Consider the following 17720-nt stretch of genomic DNA (forward strand, 5'->3'; position numbering starts at 1 on the left):
GTGTGGAAAAATCAGGATTACACTGTAATGTAAATAACTTTCAAGAATGCCTTAAAATGAAGCAAGAGGGATTTTCTTTACTGTTTGTTACTATGTGGTCAAGAATAATAGATATCCCCTAGAAGTCACTAGTAGGAGAGTGAGGCCAGCACTGAAGTTCAGAAACCTCTCTGTCTAGACACCTCCTCCAGAGGTGCTGGGCCTTCTTTGTGGTTACTCCAGCAGTAAATTATAAATGTCATCACTGTATTATAATGCTGTATTATAAATGCCATCACTGAAATTGCTCTTATCACACAGTTTTTTTTTTTCCAGCTGTGAAGGAGAGACAGGACAATGAACTGGTGGAGATTCCAGTTCTGTGGGCAAGTGGGGAATAAAGGGGATGAAGCAGATGAACAGAGTTATTTTGGAGGAGTGGCTTTCATGGAGCTGGTTCAGTGTGTTGAACTGCCCTTTCTGGGTCAGTAGGTGTATGGAGAGGACAGGCCAAGTGCCAGCTGCCACTCCAGACCCAAAGGATATACCTTCATTTTCCTTTCTGACTCTCACTTCTGATTATCCACATTTTTTAATGGCAGCAACTGAGGGGATGTTCTGTAGAGACATATTAATTCAGTTTGTAACCAATAAGGACTTAAAAAACATCAAGCCTTTGGCTCAGGACATGGAGAATGTTTTTGTGACGTGTAGCACTCTAAGATTCTTGTTGTTAAACAGCTGAACTCTGCCAAGTCGCCTTTGCTTGCTTCATTATGCAATTCAACACTGATTTCGGAGGGAAACAGGCAATGCTAATTAAAGACCAGTTAGTTTTCACATGTAAATATCTACTGGATTTAGATGAGAGTCATTAATATACTCTTCATGTATGCATTTTTTATACAGGCCCTGGTATATGTGAAGGTGTGAAGCAGGAAGCCATGAAATTTATGGAGGAGGCAGAGCAGCTCATCCTGGCCTCAAATGGGTCCCAGTTTGCCTTTGGAGAGAGCTTCCTGCTGGCAAAGGGGATACAGCTCACGGACAGGGAGCTCCTGCGCTCCGCTGGGCCCTACGGGCTGGGGGCAGCGATCTCCCAAAAGCTGCTGTCAGGCAGTGACTCTGCTCTCCAGCTGGCTGCATGGTCAGGTGGGTGGGAGGGAGAGGAGTTCATTCTGAGCATGAATTGAATGGAGTCACGCCCAGAATCTGTGCAAGAGCACTTGATGTCAAGTGCAACTTTGCTGAGAAGCAGGTGTGACTCAGCAGGTGTAATTAATCAGGGTCATTAAGCTGCCATGGCAAGAACTGATTTCAGTTGTCTCATATGCATGACACAATGCAAATATAAAATCTGGGCACTTACCAGCCTTTATGTACTTAAAACATGAAATATGATTCTACTCAAGCCAGGTCTCATAAGCTCTTGGAGATCTCTTTCACACCCAAGATAGCTCAGCTACCTTTGAAGGCATAAAATTAGCAGGATGGCTTCTGTGGCAGTGTTGGAAACAAAAAGGTTTTAATAAAAGGCAAAATAACAAACTCTTTACAGAGAAAAACCGATCCAGGTGCAAGAGGCCCTCCTGCCCTTGGTAAAACACCTCACAAAAGCCATTAGTTTCTTTGTTCTCTTCTTTTTCTAATAAATTGCCCAGGCAGGACTTTTTGGCTTCTGTCCAATTAACCACGCTTAAGTTTGAGGTGAAGTCCTATGAGGTGCCTTTTCCACCTAATCGAGGAAACTTCTGGGCTTATTTCCTTTTTAAGGGGACAAAGGATAGTTTTGTCACTCTGTCAGCAGGGGACACATTCCTATAAAAACATTTATTAATTTGTCTTCTGAAGTACGGAGAACATTCAGATTTTTGAAAATATGTGCATTTGATATATCCTGTATTGGGTACTAGAGCTTTCTTTTACTTCTCTTCTATAGCCCTGCACTTCTACTGGCAGAGTCACTTTACTTCAAAGAGTTCTGCTGGGGAAGCAGCACAGCTGGGATTTTTCCCTTACATCCCTCAGTGTGATGGCCTGGGAAACTGGGAGCCAACTCAGTGCTATGAGAGCACAGGTGAGCAATTCCTAACAAGACACTCTGGGCTGTCTAAACAAAAAACCAACCAAACAAAAAACCAACAACCCCAAAAAAACCAAAAACCCACTAAGAATTCTAATTAAAAGATCGAAAACCAGTAGTAGTCAGACTAGAGGAAGAAGATGTTGTCTATAAGATGTGTGTAAATTGGCTGGACTCAAGTGGAAGTTCATTTGGGCTCAAAAATCAGTAGATATTCAGTTGCTTGTTGCTAGTTGTGTTCCTTGGGGGTTGGTGCTGGGGCTGGTATTGCTTAATGCCTTCACTCATGACCAGGATGATGAGATGGATCACATCCTCAGCAAGTTTGTGGATGATGCCAAATTTCTGGGAGTAGGTGATAGGGCTGCAGTGGGGGAGTCTCACCAGAGCTGCTACATTTCCATTTGTATCACTGCTCTCAGGTGTGGTCTACTTACCCCTGGACAGCTGTGACTTGGATTTACTGGCCCCTTTCTATAGAGCTGCTGAGGGTGAAAATTTTCCTAGTATGCAACAAAGCACACAGCAACACCACATCTAAAATAAAGCTGCTTTTCTTCCCTGGCCAGGTCATTGCTGGTGTGTGGATGAGAGAGGTCGTTATGTCATGGATTCCTTGGTCTCACGCTCAGCAGAACTTCCCAAATGTCAGTTGGGTTTTCTTCCTAAATATTTGTCTTGACCTGTTCTTGAAAATTTTAATATTTGTTGGAAATTCTAATATGCATGAAGTAAGGCTTGCTTCTAACCATTCCAAGAAAAATAAAAAGAATTATATTTTTATTTTACTAATTCATTTAATTTCATTGTATGTGATTTTGGCTTGCATGATTTGAGGGTCGACCCTCTACTGTTGGTGGTCCTGCCTGAGATAGCAGCAGATGTGTGAGGGAGCTGGTGATGTAACTCTTTCTCTTGCATAGGTCTGAAACTTGATTTTATTTTAAAAATATTTTCCCTCTGACAGGCCAGACTTCATGTCAGCGATCTCGAGCCAATGCCCTAATTTCCAGCTGGAGACAGAGCGGTGCCAAGCTGGACACCTCTACAGCTGATCTGTTCATCCCCAGCTGCCTTGAGGTGATTTGACAAGACTGAGGGAGGAAGCAGTTTTGCTCACACCATGCCATAGTCAGGCACACTTTCTGTCCATGCTCCTTAAGCACCCCTTGTGCATTTCTATTAACCTGAAAGAAGAGGGTAAGACAAAACTAACAGCTGGTGTTGCCCTGTGAAGGCAGAATTTAAATTTAAATTTAAAGGCAGAATGGCTTTGAGATGGAGACTGGGGATAGGAAGCTCTGTGCCTGCCCACGCTTCCCTCCCACAGGCTGGCTCTGCCTGGTGCTCTTGCAGAGCTGTGCTAAAAAGACACACCTTAATTGACTGACATTTGGGGGCTCTTTCTTCCTGAGTTGTGACAGAATGACAATGTGAGGGGGAGCTGGGTGCAGATGTCCCAAAAAAAACAGGGTCTGTGATGCTCTCAAAATGTGGCAGTGAGCAGGAGAGAGATAGGCAAAGAATGGACACTTCATGTAATACAGTCATTATCATACAGAATCACATAATCATTTAGGTTGGAGAAGACTGCAAGTATCAAGTCCAACTATTGCCCCAGCATTGCTGAGTCCACCACTGAATCATATCTCAAAGCACCACATCTACACTTTTTTTGAAAATATTTCAAGCTAGGATTTTGTCAGAACTTTATCTCAGTGGACTTCTAGTCTACATCCTGCCTAATGGTTGGACTCAGTGATCTTAGAGGTCTTTTCCAACTTAAATGATTCTTGATTCTCTCAGGGACTGGTCTGTCTATTAAATTAGTTAGACTGCATTTTGTGTTTCTTTTCAATGTTTTAATAATGGACAAGTGTAAATATAATAAAGCATTTTAACCAATCTTTGGGGCATGGATTTCAGTGTGTCTATATTAATTAAGGTCCTTAATTCTTTGTAGACAGGGGAATACACGGTGCTGCAGAGATCTGACACAGATATTTGGTGTGTGGATCCTGCGTCAGGAAAAATATTCCAGCGTGGCAGCAAAGACTTGGATGGCAATCCTGAGTGTGAGTAATGCTTTGCCCCCTGCCTGTGATCCCTCATGCTTTGCAGCATATGTACTTTCCCTTTCAGAATGCTGCCTGTGAAACATGGGAGGCTCATAGTTTAATTCCTCAGTGATAGGGTACATACAAAGCACAGCAACATTGAAAGGGTATCTGAAAATTGTTACCCTTTACTTTCATAACACCAGAAATAAAACAGTCTAGATAAACTTATGAATGGACTTTTATGCATATTTTAGTCTTTGATTTCTTACTATTTAAAAAGGTAAATGATCATATTGTTACATTTAAAATTACCTTGATCAAAAACTTTTATGAAAAGCTAAACTTTTCGAACTTGATTTTTTTTTGTCTCCTGAGTAGGAGGTGCTAAATGACACATCATCACATTTGTAAATAAAAATAAATATATGAATGAAAAATAAATAACAGCATTTTAAAATTTTTTTTCTAAAACAGTACCACTTGCACTTCAATCTTTAGAAGAAAGTGTGTTTTTTTTCTAGTAGAACTAAATTCCCCATTCCTATAATCAAACAAATTATTTGTTTTCATGGTCACTCTTCTTTCTTCCTACCAACAAAACAGGCTGGAAGCACTGCTGGTAAAATCTTTAGGTCAATTTATTGTCTTCTATCCTGTATCTTGCAAAGAATCTCTCTCTTTGAAGGTCCCAGTTTCTGTAACATGCTGAAGTCCAAAGTGGTTTCAGGAGAAGCTGCCAGAGGAGACATCCCCCAGTGTGAAGGGGACGAGGGGAGTTTCTCCGCTGTGCAGTGCAGCCAGGACCAGGAGAGCTGCTGGTGTGTCTTTGGCAATGGAGAAGAGGTGCCAGGGACACGAGTAAACGGGGCAAGACCGGAATGTGCAAGTGAGTTCCTGCTTTGGGCATTTTACTTGTGAGCAAATCCAGGCCTGAAATTTAACCCAGATCCTATTTTTTTCCACTCCCTACTTGAATTTAATCTTATTTCTTCAGACCTTTAGAGATTTTTTTCTCAAGCAACATGCTTATCTTTGTGTTACAGCAGATTTCAGACCGACCAGGGCATGCTGTCTGGTTTTCTTCAGGTGCTTTGTGAGGGAAAAAGAAGAACAGAATGGATCCTTGACTTTTTGTAATTCATAAAATTGGTTGAATCAAACCATTTGAGCTATGAAATCCAGCTATAAGGCCATTCTGAAAAGCTTGCTGCAAACTTGAACCTGCTCCAGTCTGAGCTGGCTCTGGGATTAAAACCCATTCAGCTGACTAAAATAAAATTTGAAAAATGTATGCGTCTGCCATTCTGACTCTTGGCTTGTGACGAGAATTGTGAAAAAGATATGCCAACACATTGCATATTCACAGAGTATTTCCTGAATGACCAGAGTTGTGAAGCACTGGAATTCACTCATGGTTTCCAGTGAGACATCCAAATGGGAGACATTTGGATAAATTTAATTTGCAATGTTCTTTATGCATTTTCCCATCACTGAAGTGAAGCAAAAGTAATTAAACTTTCTACAAGGCTGTGCTCCAAAATGTAATGATTAGTGGGAAGTAGAGAAGTGAAAAGAAAACCTTCAACAGTTGTTTGCAGGCTACTGTTTTCAGTTTTTTTGTTGGTTTTTTTTTTTTGGTTTTTTTTTTTTTTTTTGGGGGGGAAGGGTTGAAAAAAAAATAAGGAAAAAAGAGCACAGAATTTGCTTCAGTTTTCTTTTGTGATTCTGCTGTGTAAAGATCAACACAGGCCTGTGCTCACAGACCAAATAGAAAATGTGACACTTGAGGACATGGTTTAGTGGTGGAGCTGACAGTGCTGGGTTAGTTGCTGGACTTAATGGTCATACAGGTAATTTCCAAATTTAATGATTCTACAATTCAATTGTAAAATGCCTGAATGTGTCAACCCAATTGCCTGCAAGGTTTTTATCAACTGGCTAACTGCTCAGCCAACTTGGAAATAATTTAATTTGTGCTCTCTTGTATTAATAGAGAGTTCTGAGGATGGGATTTTATGAGAAGCCAGAAGGAGACCCCCATGGCTGCATCTGCCCCATGCTTGTGGTGTTGTGTGAAGATGCCAACTGAGCTCTGAAAATGAGCTCCAAAGTAGGGTGGTGTAGTCACCTGAGCATAGCCATCCAAGGCAGGATTTTAGCTCTTCAGAGAAGCAGAGCTGACCACAAGTACAGTGCTGCTGCCATCCTGTACTTTTCCTAGAGAAAATAATGACTAATAGTGATTAATGACCTTTCTGTTTAAAATACTGAGCTGAGAAGGAGAACTGCTTTGAAAATATAACGGAAACCTGGTTTTACTAAAAACTGTTTGTTTTTTTCTGCATAAAGATTGAAATAATCTTTAATGGTTTCCCTGGATTTTGAAAGAGTGATGGAACTTTTCATGATACACAGCTTAGTTATTGTGTAAAAAAAAAAAAAAAAAAAAAAAAAAAATAAAAAGTTAGTTTTTCCCCCTGTCTCCCCACCCTTATCAGACAGCTGAGAACTCTTGGATTTCAAACAGTGATGGAAAAAATCCAGAGATCTGAATATGCAGCTATATCTGCAATCTCAGCTTCAGTTGGTGTGACCGTAACATAGCCTTATATTCATGTCAGTCTTTGACTCCTGCAAAGATTACCAGTCCTAATGCAGGAAGCATATATGAGGTAAGATAGCTGTGTCCAACTTAATCAACTAAGTACAGAAGTCTGTAGTGTCATCTTCCAGAGATGTGAAAGATACTTAAATATGTATAAATATGACTGGAATGGAAATGCAATTAATTGTGTGCAGAAGCATCTGATGTCTAGATTCCTCAAGAAAAAATACAACACTTTTTTACAAAAAAAAAAAAACCTAAAATTCAGCAATAAATTTATAACACTTTAATGACAGCATGGATGTTCCTTAGCATAGGTTTTAAGGCATTTATTTTATTTTAAAAATACATACAGAATAATGTCATTAAAATATTAAATAAGCACTTAGTAAAGTTTGTGGTACATGAGGCAAGAAGTCTTGCTGTTAATTTTTAGTTTTAAGAGTTAACTCAGATGTATCAGGACATGCATATTTTACATAGGTATCATTCAGGTTTTGATAAGCTGTCACTATAAGAATAGTGCAGGTATTGAGGACTTCACAAGTTCAGAAGACTGCAAGTCTAGAAGTGTACTGTGTTGTCACATAGCTGGAATTTTGAACAGAATAATACCATGCAAACAGGTATAAAATGTGGAGGCCTCATTAAGCTTTAAAGTAGCACCTGGCCAAGATAAAAAGAGAAAAATTTGTCCCGAAGGTAAACATTATTTAAACATCAATAAAAGGAAATAGCCTGAAGCCAGGAACTTGCTATTCAACATGCAAGCAGAATAGTTACGTAATTAAGAAAATATTTGCCAGCTATGATTTGAGGTAGGAATTAGCAGTGAAAATGAAAGAATTACAATGTTTTGCTTATGGGAGGCATACAGTCCCAACCATAAATAACATGCTTTTTCTTGCTAAAATTAAAATTTTTTCTCAATAAGATTTAGGGGCTATGGGAAATTTATTATACCTATTTCAGTTAACCATATAATTTGTGTTCCCAAATATTGCCTTTTCATTCCTTGCCTTAATCAAAATCTGAATATGGCAGTCTAAGCACAGAAAAATCAAAGTGGCTGGAGAGAAATAAACATCAATTGTTTCCAGCCCTGAAAGAATATTCTTTCTTAGCTGTAATTGTGTCACAAATAGCTGTAGCTGAGTTAGTTTCAGCTTAGGTAAGGATAAGCAGCCGTACAATAGGTAGAATTGCTTTCAGCCATCCTAGTTCACCAATTTTGGACTAATTACCGGCAAATACGGAAAATAGAAAATGGGGTTAGAACCATAGCAAATGGCTTCAGCATCCAGCTGCATTGTCCTGCCAGTGTCTCTCACAGATCTAAACTGGAGCCAAAGCTGCATTCTTTCCCCACAATCTCCTCAGCTGTCTTGGCTGTGCCTGTGATAAGTGGGCTGAGCTGGTTGGACACTGAAGATGGAAAGGAGGACAGCAGTTAGCACTGGGTCCTCTTTGTGTGCCTGTTGGTGGAAAATGATGAGTCCACAATAAAAAAAAAAAAACGACTTTTTATTTTTTGTAAAAAAAAAAAAAAAAAAAAAAAAAAAATCAAAAGTTAGTTTTCTCCTCTGTCTACCCAGCCTTATGCCTCTAGTCCTGAGAATTACTAAAAATTGTTCAGGAAAAAGGCGTACTATACTGCTACTCTGGAGATCTTGTCTCTCAGCAAAATAAGCTGTTGTGGTAGGAAAATATGATAAAGTTCTCCTCCAGCATCAGAACAGACAGCTGTGAACAGAAAGTAATAACTCAGAGTGCCCAGTACATGCCAGGAGGTTTTCATTAGTTTAATCACTTCCATCAGAGGTAGAATCCAGCTCCTTCTATCTGGCATGCACTGGAGAGATGATGCCAAGTACCCCAGCAGTCCTCATGCATCTCCCATCCTCATGCCCACTTCCCATAACTCTGAGCAGAGACAGAGGAGAGAGGTTTCCAGAGAAGGTCCTGGAGATGTTAATTCCCTTGTGAAAATCTTTGGAAACACCTATGAAAGAAGTGTCAGTATTCAGCTGGATTCTGATTCACTCCTACAGGGCCAAAAAACAGGACAATGACAAAATGGTGCAGGCTTAGTAAATAGTAAATGAAGTGGAATCTCTAGAGGGATAAATGAGCAAGTTACTGATGGTGAATTGAAACCTCTGAACCACACCAGGAAACCATTGATCACTTCTGTTTTGGAGGCTGGGAATTTCCTTGGTTCACACACCAAATCTCAATGGAACAGGCAGTAAGAGATTGTAGCACCATGCAGCTGAGACTGGATACTACTTGCTGGATATAGAAACATGTTAGAGCAATTAAGAAACCACAGACTGATTTTTACATACTCTGTATAAAGATTATATTATTGTAATTTAACAGCCAGGATAAGTATTACTATCTCTTTTACAGAGATGCCTTCTGGTCCTAAAACCTTGGGAGATTTATTAGAAGTTTGTTAAGCAAGGATTCCAGGTTTCCACCTTTACTGGGAAAGAGTCTGGCTACAGTCAATGAGTGAAGAGAAGGAATGTAGTGGCCCCATTTACAGAGTTATTGCAAAAAAGTTGCTATAAAGGAGACTTGGATAAAAATATGCATTTGGCAATTCAGAGAGGCAGATATGAAAGCTTTTTTTGTTGGCATTGAAATGCTCAGAGTTGGAAAACAAAGATGTACTGCACACACTGGATCCCAGATTGATCATGCAATGTTTTAATACTTTAGCTGGAAGTTTAATACAAGGTTTTTAATACTTTAAATGAAGTGGCTGCTTAGTTATGGAATTAATCTCCATCAGAAGGGGAGAGGGAGGGTGTTCAGATCTGAACCAACATCAATGTTTGCCTCCCCTTCAATGATCAGGAAGTTTAGGACTGATCTGAGCATTGTAATTTGGGAAATTATCTTATATATTATTATATATACAGCAAGCAAGTGAATTGTATAATATGGTAACATCTTTTTCTTTGTATTTATATATAAGTGAGGAAGTTGGGGGTTTTTCCTCTATTTTTGTAGCTCTGTAACTAATAATGGTATAGCTATTACTGAATATATTTAGTAATTGAGTTGGGATTTGGCTAATTGAATGAAGCAGGGGCTAGCAGGGTTTCAGTGACTGCACTTATACAGAGTGGGTGGTTAGGGAAAACTGTGCTCCAACTCTAGAGCTGTATACTACTGCTTATATATATATATATACACATATATACTGCTTATATATATGTTATATTTTATATATATGTGTGTGTGATATATATATATGTATATAATGTATATTCTGCCCTACTGGTCACTACAAACACCTTGGTGCTGCTGAAGACACCGCAGTCATGAATTCCTGATCTCAAACCTTTCAAACTTCAGTCTAAGGGGAACTGAGGTTTATTTGGCCCTGCGTGCTTCCACTAGATATGTTCTGTAAAGGTTCGTTCTGCTGTTGCTTAGAAATCTCCTTCTCATTTCCTGCTGAAATTTATTCATGGCTGTTCAGAATGTATCTGTTCCTAGAAACCACGCACATCCCTTTCTGGGCCTGATACCCATCAATATGTGTCTTTCCATCAGCTTCAGTAAACTGAACCAAGCTGACCTCAAACCAGATCAAAGTTGATGATGGGAAGGGCACAGGGTGCTGTCTAGATTTGAATCTGTGGATGTGAGGGCTTTATGGACTTTGTCCTAGAAGTCATTACAGCCCCTGACACATGTCCCCTTTCTCCCGTGCCTGCAGGTCCGCAGTGTGCTCTGCCATTTGGTGCCTCAGCAGTTGCCAATGGGGCTGTACTTTGTGAAAACATCCCTGGACAAGATCCAAGCATCCAGCAGTGCCAGCTCGTGTGTCGCCAGGGCTTCCACAGCGCCACCCCCAGCACCTCATCCCAGTGTGATGCGCGGCAGCGGCGCTGGGTCTCGGCTGCCCCTCTGCTCCAGGCCTGCCAGAGTATGTCTGCTCTGCTCTGCTTTGCTCTGATCTCATCTGATCACATCTGCCAGGGCCTGGGGAGGGCTCAGAGCAGTGCAAACAGTGCAAAAATCAGGTTTTATCACACAACTACTGCATGAATAACAACCTTAAGTTCTAGGGGAGTTGCTAAGGTGAGGTGCAGAAGATGTGTTCTGTCTTCTGCCATCTTCACCTCTGGCTCTTGGCTGGCCCCTGTGCCAGAAACTGTCCCTCTTGTCTGTAATAATAGAGCTATAAATAGCTATTCAATCTATATGCAGATTTTTCTTGTTAGTTAAAAGATGCTGGCACCATAAGTGATTCTGATGGAACCACTTAGCCCTGGAAGAACAGATGAGTGCCAGATGTTTGAATTTGGCAGAACTTGACTGTTTATTTGCATAATCAAGTCACTGTTACTTCTGCATCTTTTTTGCAGCAGTGTGTTCTTAAGGATTATTGTTGTATTTTTTGGCTGACTTCTGGTATTTTTCAAAACATTTTGCTTTCAAGAAAAAAATAGCACTTTAAATCTTGGAAGACTTGGATGTCCATTCAGAGCTTATGTAATTGGATATTAGTGTTGACTTTTTCAATTATTTTGAAAAGACATACATTCTGATTGAAATGGCAATTTGTAGCAGTGCTGAACTTTGAGAAATGCAGGTCTTCCTGCCAAATTTGCAGCTACTTCTCACTTCCAGAATAGGTTACACCCATTAATCAGTCTTCAGAATGGGTTAAACTCTTCTATTCCAAATGCAAATATTTTTAATCTTTCAATTTCAGATTGAAACTTTTGTCTGTTTGTGATTGTGTTTGTGAGGTTTCTGTAGCATGTTATGAAATAACTTCCATGTTTGCCTGATGGCAGTGGGATAACTTTGTAGGGACAGAGGGGAGTGTGTGGCAATCTGCTATAAAGTTTACGGTAAGCCAAGGACTTCCCCCAGTAATTTGTGTTTGGAACAGAGTGTAGTTTAAAGGAGAAAGAAAAAAATCCCAACACATTAGAAGGTGATTGAACAAACTTCACAAAAATGGAGAATTCACCAAAACACTTAGTAATTTGTTCCAATGGATAATTACCCTCACTCTCAAAAATCGTGTTTCCTGTTCTTTATGTATAAATCTAGAGACTGTGGTTAAATCAGCTCTTTAAATACTTTCCAAGAAACTAAGCAGAGAGAGGGCTTTTGTGCCTTGCAGGAAGAAGCAGGGATTTGTATCCTCTGGTCCCATCTGCCATTCTCCTTGGAAGCTCTCCAGGCTTTCTCATGCTTGTTTTTGGGGTGAGGGATGAGGAATTGTGCTCCAGTGGTGACACCTGTATGTGATGCAGGGAGAGCCTGCAGAGGAGCTGAATGAGGGAGAGCTCTGCCGCTTGTCCAGCCTGGTGGGATAAGAGCCAGCTCCACGTGGAGGTGGAATGACAGCATGACTCTTGTGCTGAGCCTGAGATAACAAACCCTCCATGGGGCCTGGGATCAGTGGTACTGCAGGGGAGACAAGGAATTTGTGGTTTTTTCTTGCTAAAAACTGATTAAATAGATTTTGATTTTCTGACTGATGAGCTCACAGATTTGTCATCAGTTTGTGTGATTAGCATCACTTGAGTTTGCTATCAAAAATTCTGAAAGGTCTTGTAGACGTCCATGGCAACGGCATTATTCTGCAAATTTATTCCCTCCTAAAACTTAGTTCCAGTTAGTTTGACAAGCTGGGTTTCCAGAAGCCAGTTTACATTAGTATTAATTGCTTTCATCATTTAATTCCTTTTTTAATTGAAGTGTTTTCATGATTGCATGTAAGAGAAGTGAAAATTGACAGGTCAATAATTCTTGTCTTTCGGTTTCTTTTCTAAGTATTGGCATAATGTCAGCTTTCATGTGGTTCTCTAGAACTTCCTATTTGCTAAGGCCTAAGAAAAATTATCAGTTATGATCCAGATTGTCCTTATCCTTCTGTGAGCTAGTGCTCCAGTTTAAAATAGCTCTTCATTATTATCTAAGTGTATCACTTGTTTTTTTTCTCTAATGCACAACATTTATATTTATCAAGCTTGTGTCTTGTTGTTTGTTATTTACTACTGACAGCTCTACTGCTTTCATCTAAAAGTGGGGAGATGTTTTTGATGCAACATGAGAATGTCAAATCAATGTCTTTTCTCAAAGTAACTCTGAAGGTCAGGTTCCTCATTAGTGAGGTTACTAAATGCCCTCTCTACTTCATTTTTAGAGCTCCAGTTATTTCAGATGGTCCAAGCTCAAACACACTTTCAACTACGCCTGCCTCCTGAGAAGACGTGTAGTTCTGACTACTCTGGATTACTCCAGGCATTCCAGATATTTATTTTAGATGAATTGAAGGCCCGTGGCTTATGTCATCTCCAGGTAATTTAAATTCCTGTTGGTGGATTTTGTTTGGTTTGTTTTTGTTTTCTTTGGTTGGGTTTTGTGTTGTATTAAAAATAATAATAATAATAAAAAAAGTGAAACACAACATAGACCTTTGCCTGTTTGAGAAATGTGGAAGAATGGAACATGCCATGAAATCTGTCAGGATTGGCAGCACTCTCGTATAGATGAGTGGGAAAATAAGTTTAGTCTCATACCACGTCATCAGATCAGTTTAGTTCCATCCATAAAAGTCATATCACACCAGCCCAATATTTGTTAAAAAATTGTTTCAATGGAAGAGAATATTTTGACTATTCTTGCTGTGAGTATATGGCTTGCTAAAATTATATTTTCTTCCTTCTGTTTTTTATAGCCCCTTTTGACAGCGTTACTTTGAGTGTAGTGCAGTGCAAATGAATAGGGCAAGGCAAGAATAAGAAAATTCTCAGGTTGTCTAACTGTGATTTCACTTAATTCTGAATTCAAGGTAAATGCATTTGGAAAAACCGGCTCAGTTTCCATGTGTGATGATTCCACTGTCTATGTCGAGTGCCTGAGTGTGGATCGCCTGGGAGTGAACATCACGTGGAGGACTCAGCTGGAAAACATCCCCACAGCTTCTCTCCCTGACTTACATGATATTGGTAATTTTTCTTTCTCTTATTTTTCTGTGGATTAAACCTGATTTACTTTTAATCATTTTGCTTCCCTGTGTTTATAACACTGGTGTTGTGTTTTTGAGCTTTCAGTGTTGATATATTTCCCTTCCCAGGCTGTGACCATACAGTGGAAAGAAGCTGTAATTGAATGTTTCTTTCAGATAGGACTGCAGCTGCCTTAACTAGGATTGCAATTACTTTATCGGGCATGAGCTGAACTGTCCCAGATGTTAATTTCCTTCAGACAAGTCCTTAGTGGTGGAAAAGTGTTTATATTCATTGTATTCAGAGAAACACAATTCACACATTGTCAAAAACTCAACTAATTTCTTCCAAGTTATTTTTTTCTTTTTTTTTTTTCCCTTTTCCCTCTTTTTCTGTTAGTTGCATTACCATTGACACTAAAGAATAATCCTTCCTTCTGATGTCCTAGAGCAACTATACAGAGACCACTGACTGGCAGATGTTTGCTGTGGTTTCCATGAGAGTTAAGGGTGGTGTAAGGAACTTCTTTCAAAGCAGTCAGTATTTTCCTTCAATATAAAATATATTAAAAATATATCCCAAGTTCAAATCACTCTGTGGACATATCAAGGATAGTGGCCTGTACCAAGAATAATGTGGCCAGCAGGCCCAGGGCAGTGATTGACCCCCATACTTAGCACTGATGAAGCCACACCTTGAATCCTGTGTTCATTTTTGGACCCCTCACTTCAAAAAGGATGTTGAGGTTCTAGAGCATGTCCAGAGATGGGCAATGGAGCTGGAGAAGGGTCTGAAGTTCAAGTCTGATGTGGAGCAGTTGAGGGAGCTGGGGCTGTTTAACCTGAAGAAAAGGGGAGATCTTATTGCTCTCTACAGCTGCCTGAAAGGAGGTGGGGGTCATTCTCTTCTCCCAGGTCTCAAGTGACAGGACAAGAAGAAATGGGCTCAGGCAGTCCCAGGGGAGGTTCAGATTAGATATTAGAATTTTTTTCATTGAGAGAATGGCCAGGCTTTAGAATAAGCTGGCCAGGCAGGTGGTGGAGTCACCGTCTCTGGCAATGCTCAAGGGGCACCTGGATGTGTCCCTTGAGGATGTTATTTAGAGGTGATTATGGTGCTGCTGGGCTGGTGGTTGGACTAGATTATCTTGAAGGACTCTCCCAACCTTGGTGATTCTGAGTGACCTTTTCTCCAGTTTTACTGCTTTGGAATGGTGTTCCCAGCACAAAAAATAAATAGCTCTGTCTGCATGTGTTCTTCCTTCTAACTTTGGGGCTTGGAGATAGGTATCCTACAGCAATTTTGCTTGACCAGAACTGAATTCAAAATCCTTCAAGACACAGATGGCAGCTGCAGTGGTCCTGTAGCTCCTGGCTCTACAGTTTGACATTGTTTGCATCCATCAAGTTGTTCCATGTTCTAAGGGAAACACAAAACACAGAATGATAGAATAGCTTGGCTTGGAAGGGACCTTTAAAGGTCATCTAGTCCAACACCTCTGCCATGGGCAGGGACATCTTCAACTCAGTCAGGTTCCTCAGAGTCCCTTCCAATCTGACCTTGAACATTTCCAGGGGTGAGGCAACTTGGTCAAGTGTTTCACCACCATCATTGTAAAAAACTTCTTCCTTATGTCTAATCTAAATTATATCTAATCTCAATTATATTTTATCTAATGCTCCATTGCCCCTGGGAATATTCAAGCAGTTTGCAGAAAATGAATCAAAGTATAAATGTGTTGTGTTTTATATTCAACTTTTCTTTTGAAAGTGTTCCTCTTTGAGGGAATTACCTTTTTGACCCTCTCCACACTAAAAATTCCCCGTAGTACAAAAGTAGTTTTTTGAGGGAATGATTGTATGGTTTCAGAAGAGACAGAGCAGAACCTGCTCTCTTTGTATGGTCATGGCACCAACATGTCCCATTAAGTTCCAACTTCCATCATCTGCTAAGGCAGCTTTGGGGCCTTCTGTTTGAGGTGGTTTTGGGTTATTTAAGCAGAGTAAAGTAAGACTGTAATTTTATAGATGCTGTACAGATTAGTTAGGGTCTGCTGTTTGTTGACATGCTTGTATTTCTGCATCTGCCTCTGTTTTTAACTTCAAACCATCAGTTTCTGTGTGGTTATCCATTTCTGTATTACAAAAATGTCTTTCATGCTATTTTGTTGTATTTTTTTTTTCCTTCTTTAGAAAATGCAATTGTTGGGGAAAATCTCATTGGAGCATTTATAAAAGAGATTAAGGATGGTGTTTTTCTGCTGCATTTGGATTCCAAGCAGTTCCTAGCAGATTCTGTCATTGATTTTCCCCGGGATGAAGAGTTTGATCTGTCTCCCCGTGTGCAGCTTGGATGTAGAAGTGGGTTTAGAAGAATTTCATCTTCTGGGAAAGCAGGCCCTAATTCACAAGGATGTGGTAGGTCTCATTTTTAGTTTTCCATTCTTAGATGTTGTCAGGAATCAGTATAAAGCTGAAATTAGAAAGCCATCAGTGAACTTGTGTTTAAAGTTCATATTTGAAAGTTGTGAGGCACCACTGTGAATGAGAGAGATGGGATTTAGTGCTTTGCTTACTGTTCATTCTATGTGTTGAACCAAAGATTTGGAAATAGGCATCATGGCACTGACATTGTATAGAAAGTTTTGTAAACATTTTTGAGATTTTTGTAACATTTTAGATCTGTCTGGTAAAAGAAGGTCATTCTGTAATGCACATGATCCTTAATAAGAGGATTTCACAAAGATAATATAGCCAGAGCTTCAGATAATGATCCATTACCTGGAATAGAAACCTAGATGCAGAAGTGCCAAAAGTCCTGAGACTGTGGATTCCTGGGCCAAGTCCAGCCAGCTCAGATGGAAGCTTTTTTTGATGCTGGCCAACACCCAGACCTAACTGCACTTCTACCCTCTTTTCTTCTTCTTTCCTTCTGTTTAGTCTGCTTCCTTGGAACAGGCTGCCTTTCTGCCAGCATCCTGCTTAGGGCTGCCACACCTGCCTTTTCCACAACTCCCCGTGGCTGTGCCAGCCTGTCCTTGGTACCAGGTCATGCTGCCAAAGTGCCTTTGCCTTACCACTGTTGTTTCTATCAACACCAACCTTCCTTCAGATCCTGGTTGTTCTTGGTGGCCAATTGTCCTCAATGAGTCCGTGTCTCATTTATGCCAGTTTGGGATGTATCCACTATATTTAGCCATTTTAAATCTAGGGAACAGAGGAGAGATGTACGACTTGTAGGTATAACATAAGAGAGGCAGGTTTTGGATAAGTTTTCTAATGGGAATATTTTCAAATATTCCTCACTTCATTGCTATGAAGCACATCAGAATATGTGAAAAAAACTTATCTCCCTGCTTGGGTGTGCTGTTTCTGTTTAAGTTCGGAGAGTATCTTAATGCTTGGATAATGCTTTTGAACTGCTGCAGTTTCCAGCCTGGACCTTTAAGGGTAAATTGTCTGCAAGTTCAGTTCCTCTCCACAGTCTGAAACACTTCAGATCTGGGTTATTTAAACACATGCAGAAAAAAAATATTAATTCCTGCTGAGTCCAGAGTCCATAGCAACTTGCAGCTACCTAACAAGATATAGTGTTGTATTGCTTAAAGGTATCATTATTTTTTAAGTAGAATCCATCACCTAGAGCAAAACTTAAAAAGAATTGCATCTTTCTGCCAAGTTTTGCCTGCCAGGCATAAAGGCCTCTAGGAGGCAGAATTAACTTGCCTTGCATATATATTTGAACCAGCTAGCTGTGGAAAATGTCACTTAGTAAAACAGACATCATAGACATGTGGAAAGGAGACAGTTTCTGCTCCAGCCTTTGACAGAGATTTCCTACTCTAGGCTGTCATAGTATACTGCTGCTGGACACTGGTTGGTTTTGCAGGACTGCATATTTTATTCTGAGCAGGGAACTTAGGAATTCAGGTTCTGGTTCTTCTAATATATATATAAATATATATGGATATATCCTGCTCATTCATCCTGTCTGTGTCTGTT

The 17720-nt window shown here is 40.0% G+C and overlaps 1 protein-coding gene across 1 annotated transcript in view; it reads left to right on the forward strand.

Annotated features, from left to right (window-relative positions):
- The first annotated feature begins 336 nt into the window (after positions 1 to 336).
- Positions 337 to 17720, forward strand: part of LOC121359883 (thyroglobulin-like) — a 131485-nt gene continuing 114101 nt past the window's right edge. The window contains exons 1-11 of the mRNA XM_041479149.1: positions 337 to 463; positions 889 to 1131; positions 1919 to 2056; positions 2632 to 2709; positions 3030 to 3142; positions 4026 to 4137; positions 4808 to 5008; positions 10464 to 10673; positions 12915 to 13069; positions 13563 to 13719; positions 15912 to 16136. Of these exons, the coding sequence (XP_041335083.1) occupies positions 337 to 463; positions 889 to 1131; positions 1919 to 2056; positions 2632 to 2709; positions 3030 to 3142; positions 4026 to 4137; positions 4808 to 5008; positions 10464 to 10673; positions 12915 to 13069; positions 13563 to 13719; positions 15912 to 16136 (1759 nt within the window). The remainder of the gene's footprint in view (positions 464 to 888; positions 1132 to 1918; positions 2057 to 2631; positions 2710 to 3029; positions 3143 to 4025; positions 4138 to 4807; positions 5009 to 10463; positions 10674 to 12914; positions 13070 to 13562; positions 13720 to 15911; positions 16137 to 17720) is intronic.

Source organism: Pyrgilauda ruficollis, unplaced genomic scaffold, assembly GCF_017590135.1.
Source record: "Pyrgilauda ruficollis isolate IOZ18807 unplaced genomic scaffold, ASM1759013v1 scaffold48, whole genome shotgun sequence".
Classification (NCBI taxonomy): Eukaryota; Metazoa; Chordata; class Aves; order Passeriformes; family Passeridae; genus Pyrgilauda; species Pyrgilauda ruficollis.